The following is a 24577-nucleotide window of genomic DNA, read 5'->3' as shown; positions in this document are numbered from 1 at the left end:
CATTAGGAGCCATGTTGACAGGGAAACCTGTATTCACTCACAGCCGTAGCGATCATGAATAACTTGGGAGATTTTCCCATTATCAAAATTTACTTTTATTTGGTTGTCTCCTACCATTTTAAGCAATCCTATCTGCAAAAATAATTTTAAGTTGACGCAATGATAGTTCTAACCTAGATAAATGTAAACATTTGTTATTTATTGTAAACTGACTCTCAACAAAGGTTTGGTTTCATTACCTGTGAAAGTAATTATTTGCTTATTACCTGTTTTGAATTGATGCTAGGTTTGGACTGATACTTGAGAAGATTAAAACAGTGATAAATGATGATGCAAGGTACATGAAGGGCTGCCTGAACATGCGGACCCAGAAGTGCTACGCAGTGCGCTCCAACATCAGCGAGTTCCTGGACATAGCCAGGAGGACATACACAGAGATAGTGGACGACATAGCAGGTAATGGTGCCAGTGTGCCACATTTTATCACATGCCTTACTGGTGTGTGTGTGAGAGATTTACATATGTACATATGTATGTATGTATGTATAACCTTACCACCTATATGTCTAGTTTACATACATATATATAATTTTATGTTTACTCAGTAAGTCTAATACAAATTGTTCTTTAAAAACCTCTTAAAAAATGTTGTTTGACCATGCTTCTGCAAGTGTATGGGCAATACACGTTGCTCTCTTTTCTTCTTTTATTGAAGGGTGAGATCACAACAGTGGATGGGTAGATCTGGGAAGGCTGGGAAGTGAGTGTAATCTGGGTGTATTATGTGATATTTCCAAATAATCAGTAAAAATGTTAAGTTGAAAAGAAAAAAACAGTGATGTCACCAGACCTGGTGGCCTACCCCTTTAATCCCAGAACTTAAGAGCTAGCAGAAACAAGTCCTTATGAGTTTGATGCCAGCTCAGTCTACATAGTGAATTCCAGGCCAGCCTACACAGTAAGGTCCTATCTCAAAATAAAAGAAAAGAAATGATGTCACAGTGCTGGAGAGTGACCTCGTGTGCATTGGGAGTTTTTTGGAGAATGAAGGATATTGATATGCTTTGGCTGGGAGTGGCACCAATTTTATCAGATGATTAGCATCTGCGCCTGCTAATTACTGTGTACTTACTGAGCTACAGCATGTGCACACAGCCTGAGTCTGGGAATGCACAGTGAAGGATCATAGAGAGCTAGTGTGCTGGCCACCCTGATGCCAGCTTCACACAGGTTGAGTCATTTGGAAAAAGGGAACATGAATTGAGAAAATGTCCCTATCAGACTGACCTGTGGACAAGTCCATTTTCTTGTTTCATGACTGATATTGGAGGGTCCAGCTCACTGTGAGTGGCAGGTCGTCCTGGGTGCTATAAAAACAAGTGAACAAGCCAAGAGAGCAAGCCAGCACGACTCCATGGTCTCTGCACGGATCCCACCCCTAAGTTCCTGCCCTGCTGCGCTCAGTGATGTGGTGTGACCTCAGAATTGTTCTTTCTTTCTCCTAAAAGTGCTTTTGGTCATGGTGTTTTATCACAGCAACAGAAACCCTAACAAGACACAAATTAACAGACTTACTATTACATCGACATGGCCATTGCAAAGAGGAATGTAGCTTCAGATGCTAAGTGGAATTTCTAGGCTCCAAATAGTGAGGCTGTTGGGAAAGCAGGAAAACAGGGGGAGCTTGTGAGGACACACTGTTAGTGAGAAAGCAGGAGCTTGTGAGGACACACTGTTGGTGAGAAAGCAGGGGAGCTTGTGAGGACACACTGTTGGTGGGAAAGCAGGAGCTTGTGAGGACACACTGTTGGTGAGAAAGCAGGGGGAGCTTGTGAGGACACACTGTTGGTGGGAAAGCAGGAGCTTGTGAGGACACACTGTTGGTGGGAAAGCAGGAGCTTGTGAGGACACACTTGGTGAGAAAGCAGGAGCTTGTGAGGACACACTGTTGGTGGGAAAGCGGGGGAGCTTGTGAGGACACACTGTTGGTGAGAAAGCAGGAGCTTGTGAGGACACACTGTTGGTGGGAAAGCAGGAGCTTGTGAGGACACACTGTTGGTGGACTACAAGTAAAGTTCAAGACAAGGGCTAGAGTGGACACAGGCTTAGAGCTCTATAGTGTGGAACTGACAGAGAGATTATTACCTCTCAGATTCCATTACCTGATATCTATTTCATTCTGGGGACACACTGGTAAAATTTAAGCCTCAGCAACTTATGTAGCTTCTGTTTTAATAAAAAGTTGAATAACGAAACAGAACTCTAATATTCCTAATTTTCAGAGAAAATAGTTCTTGTTCTTGTTTTAATTTTTAGTTTTTTTCCTTTAGAAACACACATCAGACAATAGCATTTTAAAGGGACTTTTCACATCTTTTGGATTTTTTTTATTGTTTAAAAAAATCTAAGGATAGTTTCCTGTTTGTGTATAAAATAATATGTAAAGAGTTTATGACTACAGGGAAATTTCCCAGTTCTTGTTTTCCTGGTTTCTGGTTCCTAGGAATGATCTCCCAGCTCGCAGAGAAGTACAGTCTTCCCTTACGGACCAGCTTCAGCTCTGCACGGGGGTTTTTCATCCAGATGACCACAGACTGCGCTGCGCTCTCCGCGGACCAGCTGCCATCAGAGTTTATTAAGGTTAACTTGGAGTGGCAAGGAAATGGCTGTTCCTGGTTTTATGGAATTGATAGGTAGACGTCCCAGCCTTCTGTTTGACGCATGGCTTGGTGCCTGTACCCCACTGACAGGCGTGAGGGGGACAACCAAAGGAAGCAAAGGCAAATGAAGAAACAGTCCAAAAGACATTTTTGACAAAATAATTCAGGAAAACACCAGGGTACCATTTGTTTAAAATTTTTGAATATTACTGTGTCATATGTGGCACGTGGAGGTGAGAGGACACGTGGTGGACAGTCATCTCTTGTCATGTCGGTCCCAGGGTCAGCCTCAAGCTCCAGGCTCCACTGGGGTGCCTCACCTACCTCTTACACAGTTTTCTACGCTCATTTTCCTATTAAAGGTTTAAGAATGTCTATAGTAAGGAAATACGTTTGTTTTCAGTAGTGTTTTTAAGCCTTGTGACTGTGTAGTACCTTTTCCTGTGTACACATTCACTCTCCTGTGCACATAAACAGTGCACACAAGCACTGTCTTACTGTGGGATTTGTGTGGAAAAGTCACAGAGATAGCCCCTGAGTAAGGTTCAAATAGGGGACAAGGGCTGAGGAGAGTCCAAGTCACGGTGGGGGTCACCGAGGGTCCACTTTGTCCACCATGTGTCATCTGCTAGTGAGAAGCAGCCTCCTCACCTTTCTGCAAGGCCACTTCAGAACATGCCAGTCAGTCATGTTTATCTTTTACATAATCTTGCTTTTATTCTTCACAGACAGAATTTAGAATTTTCTTGTAATACTTTATCTTAGAAAGTAAAGTGGTTAACCTGAACACTTTCCTTTCTGTCCCATGAACTGTATGTTTTACCTCATTTGCATGTGCACATAGCTTGACATTGCTTTTAACTTCCTACAGATTTCTAAAGTGAAAAACTCATATAGCTTTACATCAGCAGATTTAATTAAAATGAATGAAAGATGCCAAGAGTCTTTGCGAGAAATCTATCACATGACCTACATGTAAGAACATTTTAAATATTTGGGTACAGAATTAAATTGGTTTAGCTTAAGGAACTATAATAGATTTAATTAATTGACTCTTTGACTTATTACAGGCATTTGAATTGTGAATGTTTAGAAAGTCTGCCATTGTGCTGAAAACAAATGAGTCCTATGGAAAGCATGAGGGAGGTGCAGTAGGAAGAGAGCAGATTTCCAGGACTTCTGCATGATGCAATACGCCATTGTGCAAAGCTCGTGTGCCATGAGCTTATCTTGGGCTTAATTCAGCTTCTTCTTTTCCTGAGGCCCATGAGCGTTGTCTTCTTACATTCTGCTATTTCCAAGGCAGCGTCATAACACTGCAGCCCTTTTCTTGTCCGTGGACAGGCAGAACTTTAGAATTGGTAGACTGAGAGAGAGTGGAGAATTTAGGCTTTCAAAAATTTCAAGCCTTGGGCCTCAGATACTATTAATATAAATTCTGGGTACATCCTTGAAAGGGAAGTAATCCCTGGAGCGCATTACATTATAACCCTGCTCATGAAAATCTAACTGACATGATTTGAAGACGGTGTACACCTGTGTATATGTTTGTATTTGTATGTGTGTCTCTTTGTGTATCTGGGATTCTATCCCCCCTTTCCCTCTGTCTCTATGTGTTGTGTGTGTGTTGTGTGTCTTTGTGTGTATGTTTATATATACGTCTGTCTCTGTGTGAAAGAAAGATTATTAGTAGATAAGGTGTGAGTATAATGAGTACTGGGTATCTATATAAAATATTTTATATTTTCTAAAGCACATTATTTATTTGTAAATGTCTGTTTTGTTTCTATTTGATGAAGCTGTCACTTCAACAATGAATGTAAGATGATGGATTGGTTTTGACCTGGTAGATGTGACGGTGAACTGAGACACCAGTACTTTATCAAAAATGAGCCAAACAAACAGACTTTCTTACAGTGCACAACTGTGAATATTAGTGTTCTCACGCCATTAAAACCTGCATATCTCCTTTTGAGAAGCATCTTCATGTCTTGTCCAACATGTGTTTCAGGATAGTGTGCAAGCTGCTCAGTGAGATCTATGAGCACATCCACTGCTTGTACAAGCTCTCCGACACGGTGTCAATGCTGGATATGCTGCTGTCGTTTGCTCACGCCTGTACTCTTTCTGACTACGGTGAGTCTGCCCTTGACAAGAACATGGGGCATAGGAAATTTGTATCTCACTCAATTTTATATAACAGTTATGAATAGTTTACTCTCTTTACTTGAAGTAGTTTCTTGCTTGTGACCCAAAGTAAGACACACAATGGAGATAGTGAAGTTATCATTTAAAAAAGTGTAGGGCTGGAGAGATGGCTCTGTGCCTGGGAATGCACACTGTTCTTTAGAGCACCCGAGTGTGAATCCCAGCACCATTACTGCTGGCACTTCTTCCCCATGAACACCTGGCTGCCTAGGGTGCGGCATTCACATGCACACGAACACAGTTACAATAACAATCTCCAAAAAATTTGAAGTTAAATTTAATAATATTCAAATAAAAATTGGCAAGTCAATAAGGCCAAAGCTGCAGGAATTTTTAATGATCCCCAAGTAAGAAAGACTGCTGAGCTGTCTCCCCGTGAAGTGGCCATGGTCCAAAAGTTGTAACCTGAGCACTCATTAGTAGCGGTACTCGCGAGTCTGCATGGTGCACATTCTCTCAGCCCTGGGGCATGCGTGCCACGTTTCATACCCCAGAGTATGAAGGCCTTCCTGTAAATGTGCGGCCATTTTCCAGAGTCAGATCACCACGTCAGTAGCGTGAGCCCCTGAAACTTCTTACACAACTCATCAGTAATTGTCACACACCAGCATGCAAACCCCTAGGCCTAGTGTGTGATAATTATGGTTGAGTAACTGCAGGTACGATTGTGTTAAAATTAACATTTGTGATTAAATTTAACAACAACATTTCTGGTTTGTTACATTGATTGATCTTTAAAGATTACTTTGTTTTATGTATGTGCATGAGTGCATAAATGTATGTATGTGCACCCCATGTGTGCAGTGCACTTGGAGGCAAGAAGAGAGGATCTGTTCATCTGCAACTCTAGTTATGGAAGGTGGTGAGCTGCCATATGGGTGCTGGAAACTGAAACCCAGGTCTCCTGCAAAAGTAACAAGTGCACTTCACCACTGAACATCTCTCCAGCAGTGATTTGTTTCTGTGGGAAGTATCTTACAAACATATTTTTATATTTCTAAATTTTAAACTTAAATATTAATAATGCCAAATATAATGGCAAATAATAAATAATAATGAATGCTAACTTTTTATCATTGCTGTCTTAGGCTGAAATATTTACTCTTTCATATTTTTTCGGTATCAGAATTTTACCTTGGGATCTCAAGTGTCCAGACTGTTGCACTTAGTGAGGGAATGGTGGTGGTGTTCTTCAGATCTGCCACCACCTCACACAGGCACTAACGTGCCCACTGTATACTGTACTGGCATGAACCTCAGGACACTCTCATGTTCAAGCACTCTACCAACTGAGCCTTGTCCCCAGCCCAGGATTTGTGATTTTAAAAGTTGTTTTGTTAATTATTAAGTAACTTACTCTATTTCAGAAATATATATAAATTCCAAAATGGCAGTAGTTTTAAGATCCTCAGGTTTTTCCTGCACCAGCCTCAGTCTGTGACAAGTGGTTGACGTTTGTCCATGCATCCATTTCTCAGTGTGCAGAAGTTCAGTTCCCCTCAGATGTTACACACAGTTCTCTGTGGACTAACAGGTTCTTTGTACTTGGTTTTTCCATTTTCAAATAGATTTTTAGACATATTTTTAAGGGTGTTGGACAGAATATTACTTTTATGTTTGGCTCCACCGTTAAGTTGCACTTTGCTTTGAACACGTAAGTGGTTAGATGTGAAGCCGTGTTGAGGCCTCCTAGGTAAACTTTCTACCTAGAGGTGTCACTGCTTATTTTGAAGACATTACCAATGGCCATATGGTTCTTTTTAATCTTTACAGATGTTTCATAAGTTGTTTTGGAAACTAGGGCAGTGAAAAGGAACTACGTTCTCTGGAAATAATTAAAAATAATGAGTTATACCAATTAAAATTAAGGGAGATTTAGGAGTATGTTTGGGATAAAGTAGTAAGTTATTGTCGAAAATTAGGCTCATAAAATTACTACAGTCAGTCCCTATGTACACACCACAATATATTTAGATATAAAAATACTCAGCTTTTTTGTATTATAAAGTAATAACATTTTTATTACAGAAGAAATGTATAAGCTGCAGTATGCTAGCTATATCATGTAGGAAGTTTGCTGGCAAGAGTGACAGTTTATATTATTATTTTTTTTTGTTTTTTAAATTATTTTATTGGATACTCTCTGTATTTACATTTCAAATGTTATCCACTTCCCCCCACCATTCTTATCCCTCCCTCCCCCTCTTCTAAATATACTCAGCTTTAACCTTCTCCCCTCCCCTCTTTTTTTTTCAGTTCGACCAGAGTTTACTGACACTTTAGCAATCAAACAAGGATGGCATCCCATTCTTGAAAAAATTTCTGCAGAGAAACCTGTTGCTAACAATACATATATTACAGAAGGGAGTAATGTTCTGATCATTACTGGACCAAATATGAGTGGAAAGTCCACATACTTAAAGCAGGTTGCGCTTTGTCAGATCATGGCCCAGATCGGTAAGTTGGCAGTTATGGAGGTTTCTTGTCAGCCTAGCCTTTAACAGCTGACCAGTGCTCTGCCCTAAGCTCATATATTTAAATGTGTGGACTCCAGTTGGTGTAGCTGCTTATGAAGGATTAGGAGCTGTGACTTTGTTGGGGGAGGTGTCTCACTGGGAGCGGACTTTGAGCTCTTAAAAGCCAAGCCATTCCCAGTTAGTTCTCTCTGTCTCCAACCTGAGGATAAGAGCTAAGTCTCAGCTTCTATTCGGTGCCATGCCTGCTGCTGCCGTACTCCACACCCTATGGAAAGGTAAGCCTCTGTAGACACTTTCTTCCATAAGTTGCCTTGGTCATGGCGTTTTTGTAGCAGTAGAGAAATACCCAAGACACCAAATCATGGGTAGGATAAACAATCTTTAGTGACCATGTGACATTTTCTAAACATTACAACATTGGGCATAGAAACTTTCTCCTTATGTATATAAACATGTATAACGTGTGTATGTATGCATGTACACGTGTATAAATGCCTGCCAATGCTCCAGCACCCTTACATATGTTCAGGTCTAGCATGGGTCTTATAGCTAGGTTTCCTGAGAACTGACTGCCAGCTGTCAGAAGCCAGTCATGGCAGCTCATGCCACATCCCACGCTGGGGAGGTCAAGCTCATCCTCAGCTACATATGTAGCTGGAAGCCCACTCGGGCTAAAAGAGATCCCGTGTTAAAGGAGAGGGGGTGGGGAGTGAGAGGGTGAGAAGGGATTCACGGCACTAAACTGAAACATGGCTTTGCACGATTTCATTCAGTAGCCCTAATCTGGTTCTTTTATGTGTCACAGAATGAGTGCTAGTTGTTTAGGCAATTATTTTACTTTTCATCACTCTTCATCTTAAATTCTGAAGTCTCTCTCTCTCTGTGTTTGCGTGCGCGTGTATGTTTCATCAGGCCTGTGTGCAAAGTCACTGAACCTTGAAGGCACATGAGTAGCCTGGAGAGCCCGCAGTCTTAGGTTATATTGCTCTTAAGTTGCCATTCAGACTCTGGTGGGTCCCGGGAGGGGAGTGAGGCGGGACTACCCTGGAGCTAAGAGACCACCGCAGTGGTGGAATCGCAGGTGCTGGACACGACCTCCTCCTGTCAGCTTTACTCCTCAGCCAGGCACTGCCTCCGTTCTTCTTTTGTTGTAGGTCCAAGACTGATCCCATTGTGTTTTCCCTCATGTTTCCCATCCTACATTGCTTATTTTGTCTTATGATGTTTAGAATGACTTTCATGCCACATTATGTAGAAAAAAATGGGTTAAGAGTCAGATTTGCTATCAAATGGGGGTATTTTAGATAGCTCAATAGCATGAGAATAGACTCATGGAATATAACTCATCTTTCTGTTATGTTTTTATTTTCCTGCTTTGGACACATCACTGCATGTTTGTACAGACACAGCTACTTGTATTTTACAGTGATTTTACATCAGCTTGGCCCTCACACATTTCCTTCAGATTTCATTTTCGAGCTTCATAAGCATGGCTTTGTCTCTCTTCTGAATGTTGTTATCTATCGGTTAACTCTAAAACCTTGTTGTACTATACGGCACCGGGGGGGGGGCACTCTGCTCCTCCGGGGGAAGGTTGCTCCTCACTTCATGTCCCAGGGAAGGCTGCTTCTGGTGTGCTCTGCCTGGCCCACAGGAGTTCAGGCTGGGAGGCGTGGGAACAAATTCTAGCGGGGTGCCACCAGGCCTATGAACGCTGGCAGGGCCAATGCTCAGCAGGATGCTGAGATTATAGCCCTGCCAATCAGTCTGTGTACCCCAGCCAGGGTGTTAGAAAAGTGCAGAGCCTCATAAGGCTCTGGAGTAGAGCTTTCACAGAGGACGGAGGAGTCAGGACCACAAAGGAGCCAGGACTGAGGAGGTTTCAACGTGTGTCTTTATTTTCGAGTGTCTCTCTCTTTGTTCTCTCCTTTTTAAACAGCCCGGGATCCAACCACGGGATTCCCATTTGTTTGCCTCTAAAATTGGCCATAGTTGTTTTTCTAATGCTACGTGTGTACAGGGGAGGGACTTAGGGGGTAGCTGATCTGGCTAGAGTCTATGTCACTCTCTCCTGTGGAGGTGGGGTTTGGGGCGTGCCTAGAGCCTTCTTTCTGATGTGACTGAACATCGTATCAAACACTACAGTGTTTGAGCGTCTGAACTCTGTATGGCAGGTACCAGGGGCACTCATCTCCCTCTGAGAAAGGGGACTTCAAGTGTTAGCTAAGGCAGTGAGCAGAGCCAAGGCCATACTCTGTGAGAAACTGTGTTGTTGGTGCCTTGCTTTCTACTAGACATGCTCCTTATATCTCACAGGCTCCTACGTCCCAGCAGAGTATGCCTCCTTTAGGATTGCTGCGCAGATCTTTACGAGAATCAGTACGGATGATGATATTGAAACTAATTCATCAACGTTTATGAAAGAGATGAAAGAGGTAACTAAACAATACTTCCCTTTTATTAGAAGCGTATTAAGTATCCTAGCATCCCGAGTTGTGGTGAGCTTTAGCCTCTGAGAGCCAGGGGGCAGTCAGACACAGCTTCCTAGTGTGTCCTAGGTAAAATGGAAGCTGATGCTTCACAGAAAACAGCTCTATGCAGCTGACATGGACATTCCTGTTTCCATCTGGGACATCTGACAGGCTTTTCAGAAGGCAGTCACTTTTTTATATAGAATCAATTGTCCTTTAGCTTTAAAATATTGTCTTTGCCCATATAAACAAGGGAGAACGAGGATGCTTCCTCCCTACAAAGGTGGACCCTTCCTTTTCTGATCTGAGCAAACTCTACCTGAGTCGAAGGCATAGCACTTACAACATCTGTGTTTGGAAGGATGTAGCATCACGATGAACTTAGGTTTCTTTTCTGATATGTCATAGAAAATGAGATTTAAAAAAGAAACACATATTCGCTTAGCATGTATAGAATGCCTGTGGAGATTTTGTCAGTAGTCTAGATACATGAAGGTATGTCTTTTATTTTACTTATTTATTTCTGAGAAAGGATATCACTATAAATAGCCCTCTCAGGCTGGCCACAAACTCACAGAGATTCACCTGTCTTTCTAAGTGCTGAGAGGATAGCCGAGTGCCTGTATCTCTAGGAAGTATATCTTTAAATAGATCCCTTGTTACATAAAAACCTAATGTGTTATAATACAATTGGGTGGAATTCTGTATTTTGAGAAAGAGGTTGATATTCTCCAGAGGGAAATGATGTCTATCAATTTAAGTCTTGTTGGCTATGGATTTAAATTTCTTAAATATATTTTTCTTAATATCTTGTTTTGTCTTTAGCAAATGTAAGTAAGTTTTCAAGTAATACATTTTGCGTTGGTTTTCAACATTGTATGATGGAGATTGGTAAATTGTGGAGAACAGCCATCTTTGTGTCTTATTTAAGCATTTAGTTCACTGATGTGCTTCATGTCGTAGATAATACTGTTTGTTGTAGATGTCTGCTTTTATATATGAACTATTTGAATAGAATTACTAGTTATGAGATTGCCTGAAAGAGAAGCAATGCATTATTTTCTGCTCAGCAGGATTTCTCTATTAAAATAAATTTCAGACATATTTATAAAGGGACCAATTTCACTTGTTTTCTAGAGAACAGCATTGCTTGGGTTTAATGAATAGTATTAAATTATGTCTTCCAGATAGCATATATTCTTCATAATGCTAATGACAAGTCTCTCATCTTAATTGATGAGCTTGGCAGAGGCACTAATACAGAAGAAGGGATTGGAATTTCTTATGCTGTGTGTGAGCATCTGCTGAGCATAAAGGTATGCCCCTGTTCCTTCTAAATGGCATGTTTCATGTATGTAACATGATTGAATTGTATCAGTATTCAATACTTTTGGTAAAAAAAGAACATTACAGACATTTTTGTTTCCATTCTGATGAAAGTAGAAATAATTACTGTTTTGCATACAAGATATAGATGAGTAAAATTGAGGCCTACAGATAATGCAAAAGTCAGTTGCCTTTTATTTAATCTAAATAACAAAATATGAAGATGTTACATATTATAAAGTCTGACCATCTGAAGATAGCACGTTTCCACATGTGAAAATCTCTGTGGCCTTGTAGAACAGAATACTCAAAGGAACCAGCATCTTTTAAAGAAACAGGTTCTCACAAACCTTGTAAAAGTAATTTTTGCTCTGTTATTAAGCTAATTTGGAAAATTATTTCATAGATGACTATTTAAAATATACTCAGCTATGAGAAATGCAAAAGCACAATTTTCATAATTAAAATACCTAAAAGTGTCTTTAAGGATTTTTTAACCTTAAACAAGAGCCTACAATGATTCATTATAGAGAATGAAAAACTATTTGATATATTAATAAAAATATGCAACAACTCAAAAGTAGTGGTAATACACATATTTTATGTAATTTCAAATGTCAGCCAGAATTTTCCACATGAACAAGATGCACATATCACTTAAGATAAAAAACAAATTAGTATTTGTGATGGATGTTTTCATATGTCAGTCTGACTAGTTGGTTAAACATCATTTGGATTATGTCTGTGGGGTATTTCTAGAAGTGGACATGTGAGTGTAGACTGAGCAGAGAGCCCTCTCTTGTGGGTATAGGCTCTGCCCAGCAAGATGAAAGCTGAAAGATCTTAACGGCTGACTGTCCAAGAGTCGGCAGAGCACTTGTCTGTCTGCCAGCAGTCTACAGGATGGTTTCTGCTTTCTTCAGACTCTGGTATGTCCATTCCAGCTTGAAGCCTGGTGACATTCAGCTATAATTACCTCATAGGTCTTCTGAAACTTAAGCTTCCAAAAATTTCATTATTGATTATACAATTTGTTAGCCACTGTGATCATGAACCAAATCTTTATAATGAATTCACATGTGTAAACATGCACTATACACCCACACTTGGTCTGATCCTTTTGAGAACCCTGACTGATACAAATTCCGTTTCCTGATTGAATATTTCTGTGATCTTCTGGAATGTCTAAGAATAGTTATCTCCAACAACAGTTTAAAATATCCCTTTTCTAGAAGAAAATTAGAAGCTTGTAGTTTTAAGTTGCCTCTTAGTTTTAAGATGTTTACAGTTAGTTTTCTAACTTAAAACCAACCCTTGGTGTCTAGCATAATGTTTGCAATCTATAGTCCCTGAAGATACCATTGAAAATAACTTTATATTGGTTCTCTGTGAATTTCCATCATGCACCCCAATCCCACTTGTCTCCCCTCCCTTCATACTCTTTGCCCATGCGACCCCTTCCCTCAGGAGGGAGGAAAACCTCATTGTGGAGCTGTAGTGTGAAATAGTGTGTCACACAGCATGCCCTTTTGTCCACACTTCTTCACTTGCGGTTGTTCATTGCGGCGAGTCATTGTTCTGGTTAGAGGCCTCTGGCTTCTGTTACACCCAACACTGGGTCCTTACCCAGGACTCCTCTTGGACATCCTGTTGTTCTGTGTGGTGGAGGTCCTGCAGCTTTGGATCTGCAGGACCATTCCCTTCACACACTCCAGCAGTTCATAGATGAGGTGGATGTTGGAACAGAACAACGTAAAGCTCTGGATCTGGGCCTGGGTGGTACCTGAGTTGTAAGCCAGTGGGTAAGTTCTCCCACTCCCACACCACCAGGGCATTCCTCTGCTCTGCTGGCCCAGCCATTCCAGAAGCCAGGAAGGGGCAGAGTCAGTTCTCACTCTCTCATGCCCTTGGGATAACTCATCAGTTCTCTTTCCACCAGGGCCAGCTCTGCTGTGCTGCCCTGGTCGGATGCATGGCATGCTCTACTGAGTGCTGCAGTTGGTGAGGGGCAGGGCCGGCTCTCCTGTTTAGTGATCCCAGGGCCAGGTCTCCTGCCTGTGACAGGTGGCATGGGGCAAAGAGGAGGGAGATGAGTGGCAGGGCGGGCTCTCCCATGTTCATACCCTGGGGATGGCTCACTTGAAACTCCTGCAACCAGGGCCAGCTCTACTGTGCTTCCTGGACGATGTCTGTTCTCACTCTCCTGAGCACGGCAGCTGTCTAGGTGTGGGTTCAGCCCTCCTGCTCTAATGCCACCATGGCCACTCTCCCAGGATGCCCAGGTGAAGGGTGGGACCAGTGCATAGCCCTCAAACATCAACATTTCCCCAGGCGGCAGCTTAGACCTGGATACCTGGCCTTTGGTGGTAATAGACCCTTGCTGCTGCAGGGCCATGGACCCAGATGTGGCCCTCTGGTGTCACACTGGCCAGGACCATGACCTTTGGTGGCATCACCGGCTACTCACATCAGGCTGTTCCTCACCTCTCCAGCTCTGACTCTTCACTGTGCCCACTTCCTTGTGCTTCTCCTTGTTTATTCCTGCGCTACTCATTTGCTACTCTCAGTGGTGCCCGGGTCATCTCAGGTGTGCTCTCAGAAGTGTTAAGCCCCACCCATGCATTATGACATCAGGAAGGGGTCATTTTGGCTATGGGCTGGCCCCTGAGGCCTGCACAGCACCAGACTGGTGGTTATCTCAGGCTAGGTTGCTGAGCAGGTCACATGGCATCAGATGTGGTGATCTCGGGCTTGCTTCTCACCTGCACGGTCATCTGCCTCTGACTCCCTCCCTCGTGGGTTCTGTGGCATGAGGGACCCAGGCTCACTTTTTTAGTGAACATTAAGGTACTCCCCATTATTCAGCTGTCCGTAGGTCAGAACACTGAGCTCAGACAGAGCCTCTCTCCTCTCTGCCACCTACTGACGTCCACGTGACACAGCAGCCAAGCCTGCTGTGCCTCTGGGGACAGGTGAACAGTCATTTTTATGTTGAATTAACCTGAGAGAGTTTATAAAGGTCTTGCGGGCATATGTGCGTGCTGAAAGGACCCAGGTCAGGGCCTGGCACATGGGAAGCCAGTGCTCTACCACAGAGCTACGTCTGCATCCCTTGATGCATGGTTTTGAAGCACATTATTAGACAGCCATTAGCGGCTAAGCAGTTTAGTTGCCAATTTGACTCCTTTATATCAGTAACTCCATGAGTTTCACTCCACAAGACCAAAGTAACTCCTGAAAGCTGTGTCTAGTGATTTCCCACTAAGCCACTCCTCTTAAAGGTCCCTCTGTTGGGGTCCAAAAGTCTAACAAAACCCAAGACATAACAAGAGTCCTGCAAAGCAAGATCTGATGAGTCAGGGACAGCAGCACAGTCTCAGTAGCTGACCGTCTTCAAATGTTCATCTTAGCGAGTATTTAACAGATGACAAACGTGTATTCAGGCTGCTACTGATGCCCTGAGCCAGAATGCTGTGGACATACGTGCAAGGTGTGCCGCCTGTTTGGATTAGCCTTCCTTAGGAACATGTATGTGCGGCTCAGTTATTCCATTGGCTGGGTCATTCAACTATGGCAGCGTGACTTGCCCAGCTTTCATGTCTCAACTTGCCAACCAGGGTGTTTGTTACCTAGGACATCCTAGGGAGGTCTTGGGAACTTAAACTTTACTTGACCCCTATTCAAAATGAACTTTTTATTCAAAATGCCTTCGGTTTTGTTCCTTCTTACACGCCATCTCCCTGGGTTGCCATACTAAGGCTCAGGTGACACCAGTTAACTATGCAGGACACACCCCAGCTGTATCCACACTACCTACCGGTCATGGGTTTGGGGGAATTCTGTAATTCTATGTGTAACTTAGAACTTAGTCTCTTTCACATTACACACACATTGCTGTTAAAAGGAACATTATTTATTGAGGAGTCTTAAATTTTTTTTTTTTTTTTTTTATTTTTACAGTCAAGATTTTATTCCCTTCCCAGTTCACCCCTAGGGCTTCAGTCCTTTTCCCCCACCCAATACCTGATCATGTTCCCCTCTCCCCGTCCCCCTCTCCTTTCCCTCCCAGGTCCCTCCCTCCTTCCCATTTTGTGGTTTCTTTCTTCTTCCTCCCAAGTGGGACTGAGACATCCTCACTTGGGCCCTTCAGCTTGTTGACCTTTTTGAGTGACTGTATCGTGGGCATTCTGTACTTTTTGCTTTGTTAATATCCACATATTAGTGAGAACATATTGTGCATGTCCTTTTGGGTCTGAGTTACCTCACTCAAGATATTTTTTAGTTCCATCTATTTGCCTGGAATACTCAGGATGCCCTTGTTTTTAATGGCTGAGTAGTATTCCATTGTGTAAATGAACTACGTTTTCTGTATCCATTCTTCTGTTGTGGGACATCTGGGTTGTTTCCAGCTTCTGGCTATTATAAATAAGGCTGCTATGAACATAGTGGAACATGCATCCTGTGGCATGGTGGGGCATCTTTTGGGTATATATATTCCCAAGAGTGGTATTGCTGAGTCTTTAGATCTATTTCTAATTTTCAGAGGAACCTCCAAATTAATTTCCAGAGTGATTGTACCAGTTTGCAATCCCACCAACAATGGAGGAGTGTTCCTCTTTCTCCACATCCTCACCAACATGTGTTGTCACCTGAGGTTTTGATCTTAGCCATTCTGATTGCTGTCTTGTGGAATCTCAGGGTCGTTTTGATTTGCATTTATCTGATCACTAAGGACTTTGAGCATTTCTTTAGGTGCTTCTCCCATTCAAGATTCCTCTGTTGTCAATTCTTTGTTTAGCTCTATACGCCATTTTTGATTGGGTTGTTTGTTTTCTGGTGGTTAGCTTCTTGAGTTCTTTATATATTTTGGATATTATTCCTCTATCGGATGTGGGGTTAGTAAAGGCTTTTTTCCCATTCTGTGGGTATGTCAATTTGTTTTATTGACTATGTCCTCTGCCTTACAGAAGCTTTCCAGTTTCATGAGGCCCCATTTATCAATTCTTGATCATAGAGTGTGAGCCATTAGAGTTCTGTTTAGGAAAATTTCCCCTGTGCCAATGAGTTCAAGGCTCTTTTCCATTTTCTCTTCTATTAGATTCAGTGTGTCTGGTTTTATTGTTGAAGTTCTTGATCCACTTGGACTTGAGCTTTGTGCAAGGTAACAAATATGGGTATATTTTCATTTTTCTACATAGTCAGCCAGTTAGACCAGCACAATATATTGAAGATGCTTTCCTTTTTCTATTATATATTTTTGGCTTTGTCATAGATCAAGTGTGCATTAGTGTGTGGTTTTATATCTGGGTCTTCTGCCCTATTCCATGAATCAACCTGCCTGTCTCTGCACCAACACCATGTAGTTCTTGTCACTGTTGCTCTGTAGTGGAGCCTGAGGTCAGGGATGGTGATTCCCCAGCCGTTCTTTTATTGTTGAGAATTGTTTTTCATTATTCTGGGATTTTGCCTTTACAGATGAATCTGAAAATTGCCTTTTCCATGTCTTTAAAGAATTGTGTTGGGATTTTGATGGGGATTGCATTAAATCTGTAGATCACCTTTGGTAGGATGGCCACAAAGAAGACCAATATTTCTCAAACTATTCCATAACATATTTTTTGTTTGTTTGTTGGGAGAGGGTTTTCTCTATGTAGCCCTGGCTGTCCTTGACTCTTTGTAGACCAGAGCAGCCTTGAACTCACAGAGATCTGCCTGTCTCTGCCTCTTGAGTGTTTGGATTAAAGGTGTGCACTACCATGACTGGCAGTCTCTTTCACATTGATATGTTGTGCGTGTGCAAACAAAGCTGACCTTTCATTGGATACAACTTTCAAAACCCTTGTCCTGAACATGTCCATCTCTAAGATACTGTTTTACTCCTGTCTTTGCCAAGCTAGTTGGAAAGTTAAGCTAATGTGTTATGTTTTTTGGAATGGGGTTTTCCAGATAATTTAAACGTGCTCACCCTCATTGTTTGTTCTGTGTTCTAGGCATTTACACTCTTCACCACACACTTCCTGGAACTGTGCCATATCGACACCCTGTATCTTAATGTAGAAAACATGCATTTTGAAGTTCAGCATGTGAAGAATACCTCAAGAAATAAAGATGCAATTTTGTATACGTACAAACTTTCCAGGGGACTCACAGAAGAAAAAAACTATGGTACTGCACATAGAATTTAAATCAGACATCAAAACAATGCATGTCTCTTAAGGCAAAGCTTCTTTCCCTTTTATTTGCCTGTTCCTCATTCTTCTAAGTGTTTATATGCTTTCCAACAGTCTAGTTTCTTTGACAAATTCATATCATATAGGTTTATGTTCTTTGCTTTCTGTTGATACCAACTGAATGGACACATTACAGCCAGCCTATAGCATTGGAATAACTTAAGAAAGCCCTGGACGCACTGGCCTGTTAGAAAGTATAACAGGTTTTTAAAAAGTTTTCTGCATTTTTTGTCTAGGAGGTTTTTGCATACATGCATGTATGTGCACCCCACCTCATCCCACCCCCATGTGGCTGCTGCCCAAGGAAGCCAAAAAAGCAGGTCGGATCCTCTGGAACTGGAGTTACAGATGGCTGTGAACCATCACGTCATTAATGAGAATTGGTGCTGTAAAAGAACAAACAGCCAGGGCTCTTAACCACTGAGCCATCTCTTCAGCCCCAGTGTAACAGATTGTATTTGTAAACTGTAATTTTACATATTGTATTTCCTGTACACTTATTGCCATAGTTACTTTGTTCTCAGGGCATTTTGTAATTAAATATAAAAATCTTAAAAACGGAATACATAGTTGGGTGGTGGTTGTGGTGCATGCTTTTAATCTCAGCACTTGGGAGGCAGTAACAGATCTCTGAGTCTGCTAGCCTGGTCTAGTGAGCAAGTTCCAGGACATATGTGTATGTTTGTCTTAGTTAGGGTTTTACTGCTGTGAACAGATACAATGACCAAGGCAACTCTTATAAATGACAACATTTAATTGTGGCTGGCTTACATGTTCAGAGGTTCAGTCCATTATCATCAAGGTAAGAACATGGCAGCATCCAGGCAGGCATGGTGGAAGAGGAGCTGAAAATTCTATACCTTCATCTGAAGGCTTCTAGCAGAATACTGGCTTCCAGGCAGCTAGGATGAGGGTCTTATAGCCTGTGCCCACAGTGACACACCCACTCCAGCAGGGCCACACCTCCTAACGGTGCCGCTCCTGGGCCAAACATATACAAACCATCACTGACTGTCTGTCTGTCTGTCTCTGTCTCTGTCTCTCTCTCTCTCTCTCAGTCTGTGTGTGTGTGTGTGTGTGTGTGTGTGTGTGCGCGCGCGCGAGTGCGTATTCAAACCATTTCACTCTTAAATTCTTGTCTACTTTCTATGTAAATCATTATGTAGCATGCAGATTCTCATGTTCTGGAAATCTTCAACTTTCCATACATTGAAGTCTTCAAAAATCACTTTTATTTATGGATATGACTCCTATGAGGAAAATAAAACCTGCTTTACTGTTTAAAGTAAGAAAGGACCTGGATAGTTTTGTTGTTTAGTAAGCTGTATCGTTCTCCCTTCAGCTGTGAGTTGGGTGGGATGGAGATAATGTGTCCTGGATATGGAGTCGTCAGGACTCAGTGAATTACGAAGTGTCAGTTCTATTTAGTAAGCACAGAAACCAGTGATTCCGGCGACCATGGGGCTGCTTCTGCTGCTTTTGAAGCTATGATATAGTCAACTTGGCATCCATAAGAAGCCTGTGGAAGGGCATCTACCAGGCGACGGGTACTTGATACTTGGCATTTGTGTAAGGTGGTCATGGAGGAATTTCATGCTCACTGGTCTGCTAGATTGAGGAGCACACAGCTAAGACTACACAGAAACAATGATTTAATTTAAATCCATTTTTCTTTTTTAATTTTAGGATTAAAAGCTGCAGAGGCCTCCTCACTTCCTCCATCAATTGTCTTGGTTGCCAGAGAGATCACAACACAAATTACAAGGCAAATTTTGGTAAAAAAAAAAAAAAAAAAAAAAAAGCCCAAATACTTCCCAAACTTTGTAGAAATAAGACACTTAAGATCTGCATTTCCTTACTATATGACATACTTTATTGTAAAGAACTCCCACACAGCTAGACATGCTGCTCAAGTAATGTGTGCCCTTGTGAGCATGTAATCAGGTGTGTGTCAGCTTGAAGAAGAAAGGGCAACATTAGGTAAAGAGGAGGATGGGCTCGAGGCAGAGGGCATCAGGCACCAAAGAGCAGAAAGCGGACTCTCTAGTTTCAACTCTGCATGGGTTTTTATTTCTCATGTTTTGTTTTTGTTTTTGGTGGATGGTGTTACAGTAGGGAAGTGCGTAAAATATTTTAATATGCATTATTGTGGCTTTTTATCTATAGTTCATAATCACAATATTTAAGATAGAAAATCCACTTTTTAAGTAAGAAAATCTGTTTTTAAAGATTAGGTTGGTACTTTTTTGTTATCAATCATTTCATTTGTTTACGTCTCACATGGTATCTCACTTCCTGATCTTTTCCCTCGCAGATCAACTAATAACACCCAGAACTCTGTCCCTGTAAATGATCATTGCTAACTCTATCTTGAGAAGTGCATCTATTCGACATGTACATTTTAGAAAAGCAGTCTGCAACGTTTGAATGTTTTTGCTTTCAAAGCTTTTCTTTATCATGTGGGTCCCAAGGATTGAACTCAGGTCATTAAGTTTGGTGATAAGCACCTTTACATGTTGAGGCATCTTGTCAGCCACCCTTCAAAATATTTATCTATTTTTAAATAAAAAATAAAATTATCATCTGTTGGGGATGGGGGAACTTGTCTTTTCACGCCCAAGTGTCCCTCTCCGTCACAGCTGTCTGTGGCCCCTTCCTCACAAGAGTCGTTGAGACTCTTGCTAACTCTCCTTCCCTAACCCACATTGTCTCCCAGTGCATAGTCACCATGTCTTATCAGGAGCTGTCAGACACCGCTTAGAAGGTGAAGATGAGCCTTTAAAGTCTTCTGTAATTACTCAGAACGCGAAATTCTAAGGTCCCTGAGGTTTCTGTCCTTATTCCTCGGTTTCTGATGGCTCAGGGTTCCCTTGTTGCCCAGTTTTGCTTTAGGGTCTTTGTTTGCTTAGGCCACCCCAGTCAGTTTCACATCCCGTGTGTCTCTGTGGAGTGTCATCTCCCTGATTGTATTCCAGGTCTCTCCTGTCCCTGCTTTAGCTGTTTCTCTACCAGAACCCTCCAGTTTGGGCACTTCTGTCAGTCCAGACTGGTTCTTCATTCTCTGTCATCTGTTAGCCTTCCTGGTCAGTGCTGGCTGTGAGCTTGCCGTCTCTGAGCACTGTGCCCCCTCTAACAGACCTTCCCGTAAATACCATGATCAGCTGCTTACACAGGCCTGCACTGCGAGACTGTAAGCCCTTGAGCTCTGCTACCACACTAGCTGTACATGATTGTAGGCCCCATAAACATGCACACACAAGTGTTGGTGCCTGAAACACCCAACAACCTTTACATAAATAAGAGTAACTAATCAAGGCACCAAACACATGATTAAACATGATTGTCTTATTCTGCCTTCTTGAACTGTACTCATTTTACTGTGGTGGGAGAAGGAAATGTATTTACAGAGAGAATTGTCTGCCACCAAGAGAGAGTTTAAGAGAGAATACTTCTGGGAAACTTACTAAGATTTTCCAAGTTGTTGGGGTTGAGGTTGTTCATTTATCTACTTCAGTCAGAGATGTAAGTTGAAGTTTAAAAGAAACTAGCTTTTTGTCCAATCTTTAAGTCCAGTTGGACCATATTTTAAATATTATTTTTTAGATATTCTTAAGTATAGTTTAAGAACCAGTTATAATTATAGATCTCCATTTATGTTTATTTTTAAATGTATTTTACTCCTTAAGCAGTATTTTCTGTTAGCTACAGCTGTTGTGTCTTTCTGCAGATGGTTTTCTGACATCTTGTCCCTGGGTGACATTTGCAGTCGTGTCACTGAATGGCAATGTGAAGTGTCAGTCCACACCTTTTAAAACAAAATGTGCTTGCAGAGTTATCTCTCTGCTGAATTTTCTGTTACTTGGTATTTCGTTTATGAATTTGACTGATTTAGCAGGATTTCTTCTTTAAATGTCATTTGCAAGGATATAAGTCCTTCCTAAAGTAATAAATGTATGTGAGTAATTTAATTCTCCAGGATAGCACATTTTCAAGCATGTGTGATACCTTGAGTTTCTATTTCTATGAAATGAGATAAAATAATACCAAGATATAAATTAAATATGCATTTATAATTTAATTTCATATTTTGATAACAGCACAACCAGAGGAGCTCCCCTGAGATGGATAGGGAGAGAGCTGTGTACCATCTCGCCACAAGGCTCGTCCAGGCCGCTCGCAACTCCCAGCTGGAGCCAGACAGGTTGCGGACATATCTGAGTAATCTCAAGAAGAAGTATGAAGGCGACCTTCCCAGGGCTGAGGACCTTCCAGAGAAGACTGAGGAGTGATTCGTTTACAGCTTACACAGGGATTGCCTCTTAGTTGCTCAGTTTTATATTTTAATTAAAAGTTATAGTATATTAATCTCAGAATGTTCACCTATAAACTCTAGATTGAAAATATTCATTCAATTAGCTTTAAAGGGATAACTTTTTCAAGAAAAGTTTTTGTTAGAAAAACAAAACTTCATTTGTGAAGTCAGATTAACTTTGTAGTTCACTATTAAGTGTATGTTTAGAATGTTAACAGAGTATTCTAGCTTAAAAATATAATAAAGAATAGGTCTGAAAAGCTACTTTTAAGCATTTGCATTCTATTCTGACTTAATGCTCTATGACTTAACCACACCTTAACGTGGTATCTCCAAATTCTAACACTAAATGATTATGAATTCAGTATAATGGTGCTGGGAGTAAAGACAGAGTCTTAGTCCATTCCTAAAGGTGGAAACGAACACTTTATAATGCAGCACGAGATACTGGGGCAGGCTCATGAGCAGCCTGTGTTCAGTGCTCGGCACTCTGGCTTTGACCTGTTGAGTCCTTTCTGGGTTTCACTCTCTGGCTACCCTCGTTACAGAAGAGGTAACAGGAAGACAGTACTGATTTGCCTCTCTTGGCTATTCCCAGGGAACACTTTTATCTTGCTTAAATCTTGTTTTGGTCCAGCAAACCCTTGCTGCCAACCCTGACCTCCTGAGATCAGTTCCTGGAACCTGTGTGCTGAAATGAGAGAATCATTCACACCATGGTTTATACACCCACAAACATGTATGTGAACATAACACAATAAATGAGAGAATCATTCGCACAATCATCCTCTGACCTCCACATGCACACGCACTATGTGGCTGTGATACTGAGGAAACAATCAGAAGTAAGCACACGCTCACATGAGGCTCTTTTGTAAATCAGTGCCTCACAGTCAAGCCATGTCACCACCAAATCAGAGGTTACGCAAAGGTCACTGTTGTTTCATAAAAGGGAAAAGCAAACTAAAAACTATGCCACCCATCTCTTAAGTGGAACGAGCCTCCTTTTCTCAGTCGCTCTTTAACAGTTCCATCTAGGTGGGTGACTCTCAAAGTCTTAGTTCTCAGGTACCCTGTAGTTTTGTTTTCTTAAACAACTAAGTCCCTGGACTTGGGTGCACCCTGAAGCATTATTTGGGAGTTGTAATAACTGGGACAGATGCATATGCTGTGTTTACTTCGTGTGCTAGTTTACAGGCATTAGTAGCATACAGAGAGTCACCATTGGTTTCAGACAGCTATGCCAAGCAAGTAAAACAGACCTTTAGCACTGCATGTGTGGGTTTGGGGTTGTCCTCCACAGGTCATGCATTTGAACATTTTGTCCCCTGTCTTCTATGTCATTGAGGCATTAAAAGCCTCACACCATTCCCAGTTTCTCTCTGCCTCATTCTTGAAACTCAAGAGGTGAGCTCTCAGCTTCCTGTTCCAGCTGCCATGCCACATTCATTTGGTACCAGCAGAGGCCAGGCAGGGCACTGGACCCCTCAGAGTGGAGTTATCAGATGGGTGTAAGCTCCCAGTGTGGGTCTTGGGAATCTAGCGCAGGTACTGGAGAATAACAAGAAGTACTCTTAACAACTGAGCCATCTTTTTAAGCTTTATATAATTTAAAAATGTGTGGATGATTTGAGAATTTATTGGTAATACATATTGACTTTATTAAGCTTGGTTCAGCCAAGGCTACACAGAGAAACCCTGTCTCAAAGGGAAAAAAAGGTTTATCTGTTGGTTTACTATTCCAATGTTAATAGCCAGATGTATTCAAGAAGTCATAATCCAAATGAAATACATATTTTTGAGGAATTAAATTAATACAATGTATTTAGTATATATACTGTCTTGTTTATTACTTATATATTCCCTATTGCCATGTCTATGAAAGAGAGTATCAGAATATTTGAACTTTAATTGCTTCTTTTTTCTTTATTTTCTAGACAGGTTTTAACTATGTTGTCCTGGCCGTCCTGAAACTCACTCATTCTGTAGACCAGGCTGGCCAAATCCTGGGGTTACAGATATGTTCCGCCATGCCTGGTTCTGTTCACTGGGTCTTACTTAACATCTCCAGTGGATTATTTTATGTATTATCCTTAAAACCAGGTAGCTCATGTTTCTGGCAGCTTTGTAAGCAGGCAGAGCAGAGGAACAGTGTTAGATCTGGAGGACGGCATACAGGTGGGAGCTGAGCAGTCCAGATTCCGATGAAAATAGAGATGTATCAAACCACTCCTCAGTCACCTTCTCACTTACCACAGTGCTCAACGCCAGTGGACTTCTAAGAGTTTTCACCATTTAAAACTCTATTTTTATTTTAGAGACTAAACTGAAAACAGGCTTATGAAGCAGGGGGAGCAGGATGGTGCATGCATTTAACCAGCACTTTGGAGGCAGAGACAGGCAGATCTGTGAGTTCGAGGCCAGCTCGTTCTACAGAGCAAGTCCTGAGATGGCCAAGGCTACACAGGGGAACCCTGTCTCAAAAAAAAATAGTTTATTATTTCTTTTTTCATTATTTTATTATTTCTTAAGATTACTTTCTCCTACGCTGTGTTGCTACAAAGCAAGTGAGCTGCAGATACCAAGCTGTCCTGACTGAGGTGGACACTGGGAAGCAGCTCTTGGCTTTAAGATCTTCTGCCATCTTTGCTATTTTTCCTGTGGCCTGCTTTTATGGAATAGATGCGTGTCCCCATAGATAGGCCTCCATGGTGTTTGAATGAGGAAGACCTTCCATAGGCGTGTCTGTTGAGTACTTGGTGGCACTGTTAGGAAGGTTGTAGGACTTTTAGGATGAGGAGCCTTGCTAGAGGGAGCATTGCGCTGGGGGTGGACTTGAAGAATTTAAGCCTCGCCCTACTTCCTGCTCTTTCTGCTTCAGTGTCTTCCTGTG

At 41.7% G+C, this 24577-nt stretch overlaps 1 protein-coding gene across 1 annotated transcript in view; it reads left to right on the top strand.

The window, feature by feature from the left end:
- Positions 1–21661, top strand: part of MSH4 (mutS homolog 4) — a gene marked incomplete at both ends in the record, with an annotated part of 44754 nt that extends 23093 nt beyond the window's left edge. The window contains 10 exons of the mRNA XM_080916479.1: positions 287–456; positions 2504–2640; positions 3532–3635; positions 4672–4796; positions 7125–7325; positions 9662–9780; positions 11004–11132; positions 17133–17307; positions 19059–19147; positions 21470–21661. Of these exons, the coding sequence (XP_080772605.1) occupies positions 287–456; positions 2504–2640; positions 3532–3635; positions 4672–4796; positions 7125–7325; positions 9662–9780; positions 11004–11132; positions 17133–17307; positions 19059–19147; positions 21470–21661 (1441 nt within the window). The remainder of the gene's footprint in view (positions 1–286; positions 457–2503; positions 2641–3531; positions 3636–4671; positions 4797–7124; positions 7326–9661; positions 9781–11003; positions 11133–17132; positions 17308–19058; positions 19148–21469) is intronic.
- Positions 21662–24577: the final 2916 nt, after the last annotated feature.

The sequence above is a fragment of the Micromys minutus genome (assembly GCF_963924665.1).
Source record: "Micromys minutus genome assembly, chromosome: 4".
Taxonomy (NCBI): Eukaryota; Metazoa; Chordata; class Mammalia; order Rodentia; family Muridae; genus Micromys; species Micromys minutus.
Note: the sequence above shows the minus strand (reverse complement) of the source record. Positions and strands in the feature narration are given on the sequence as shown.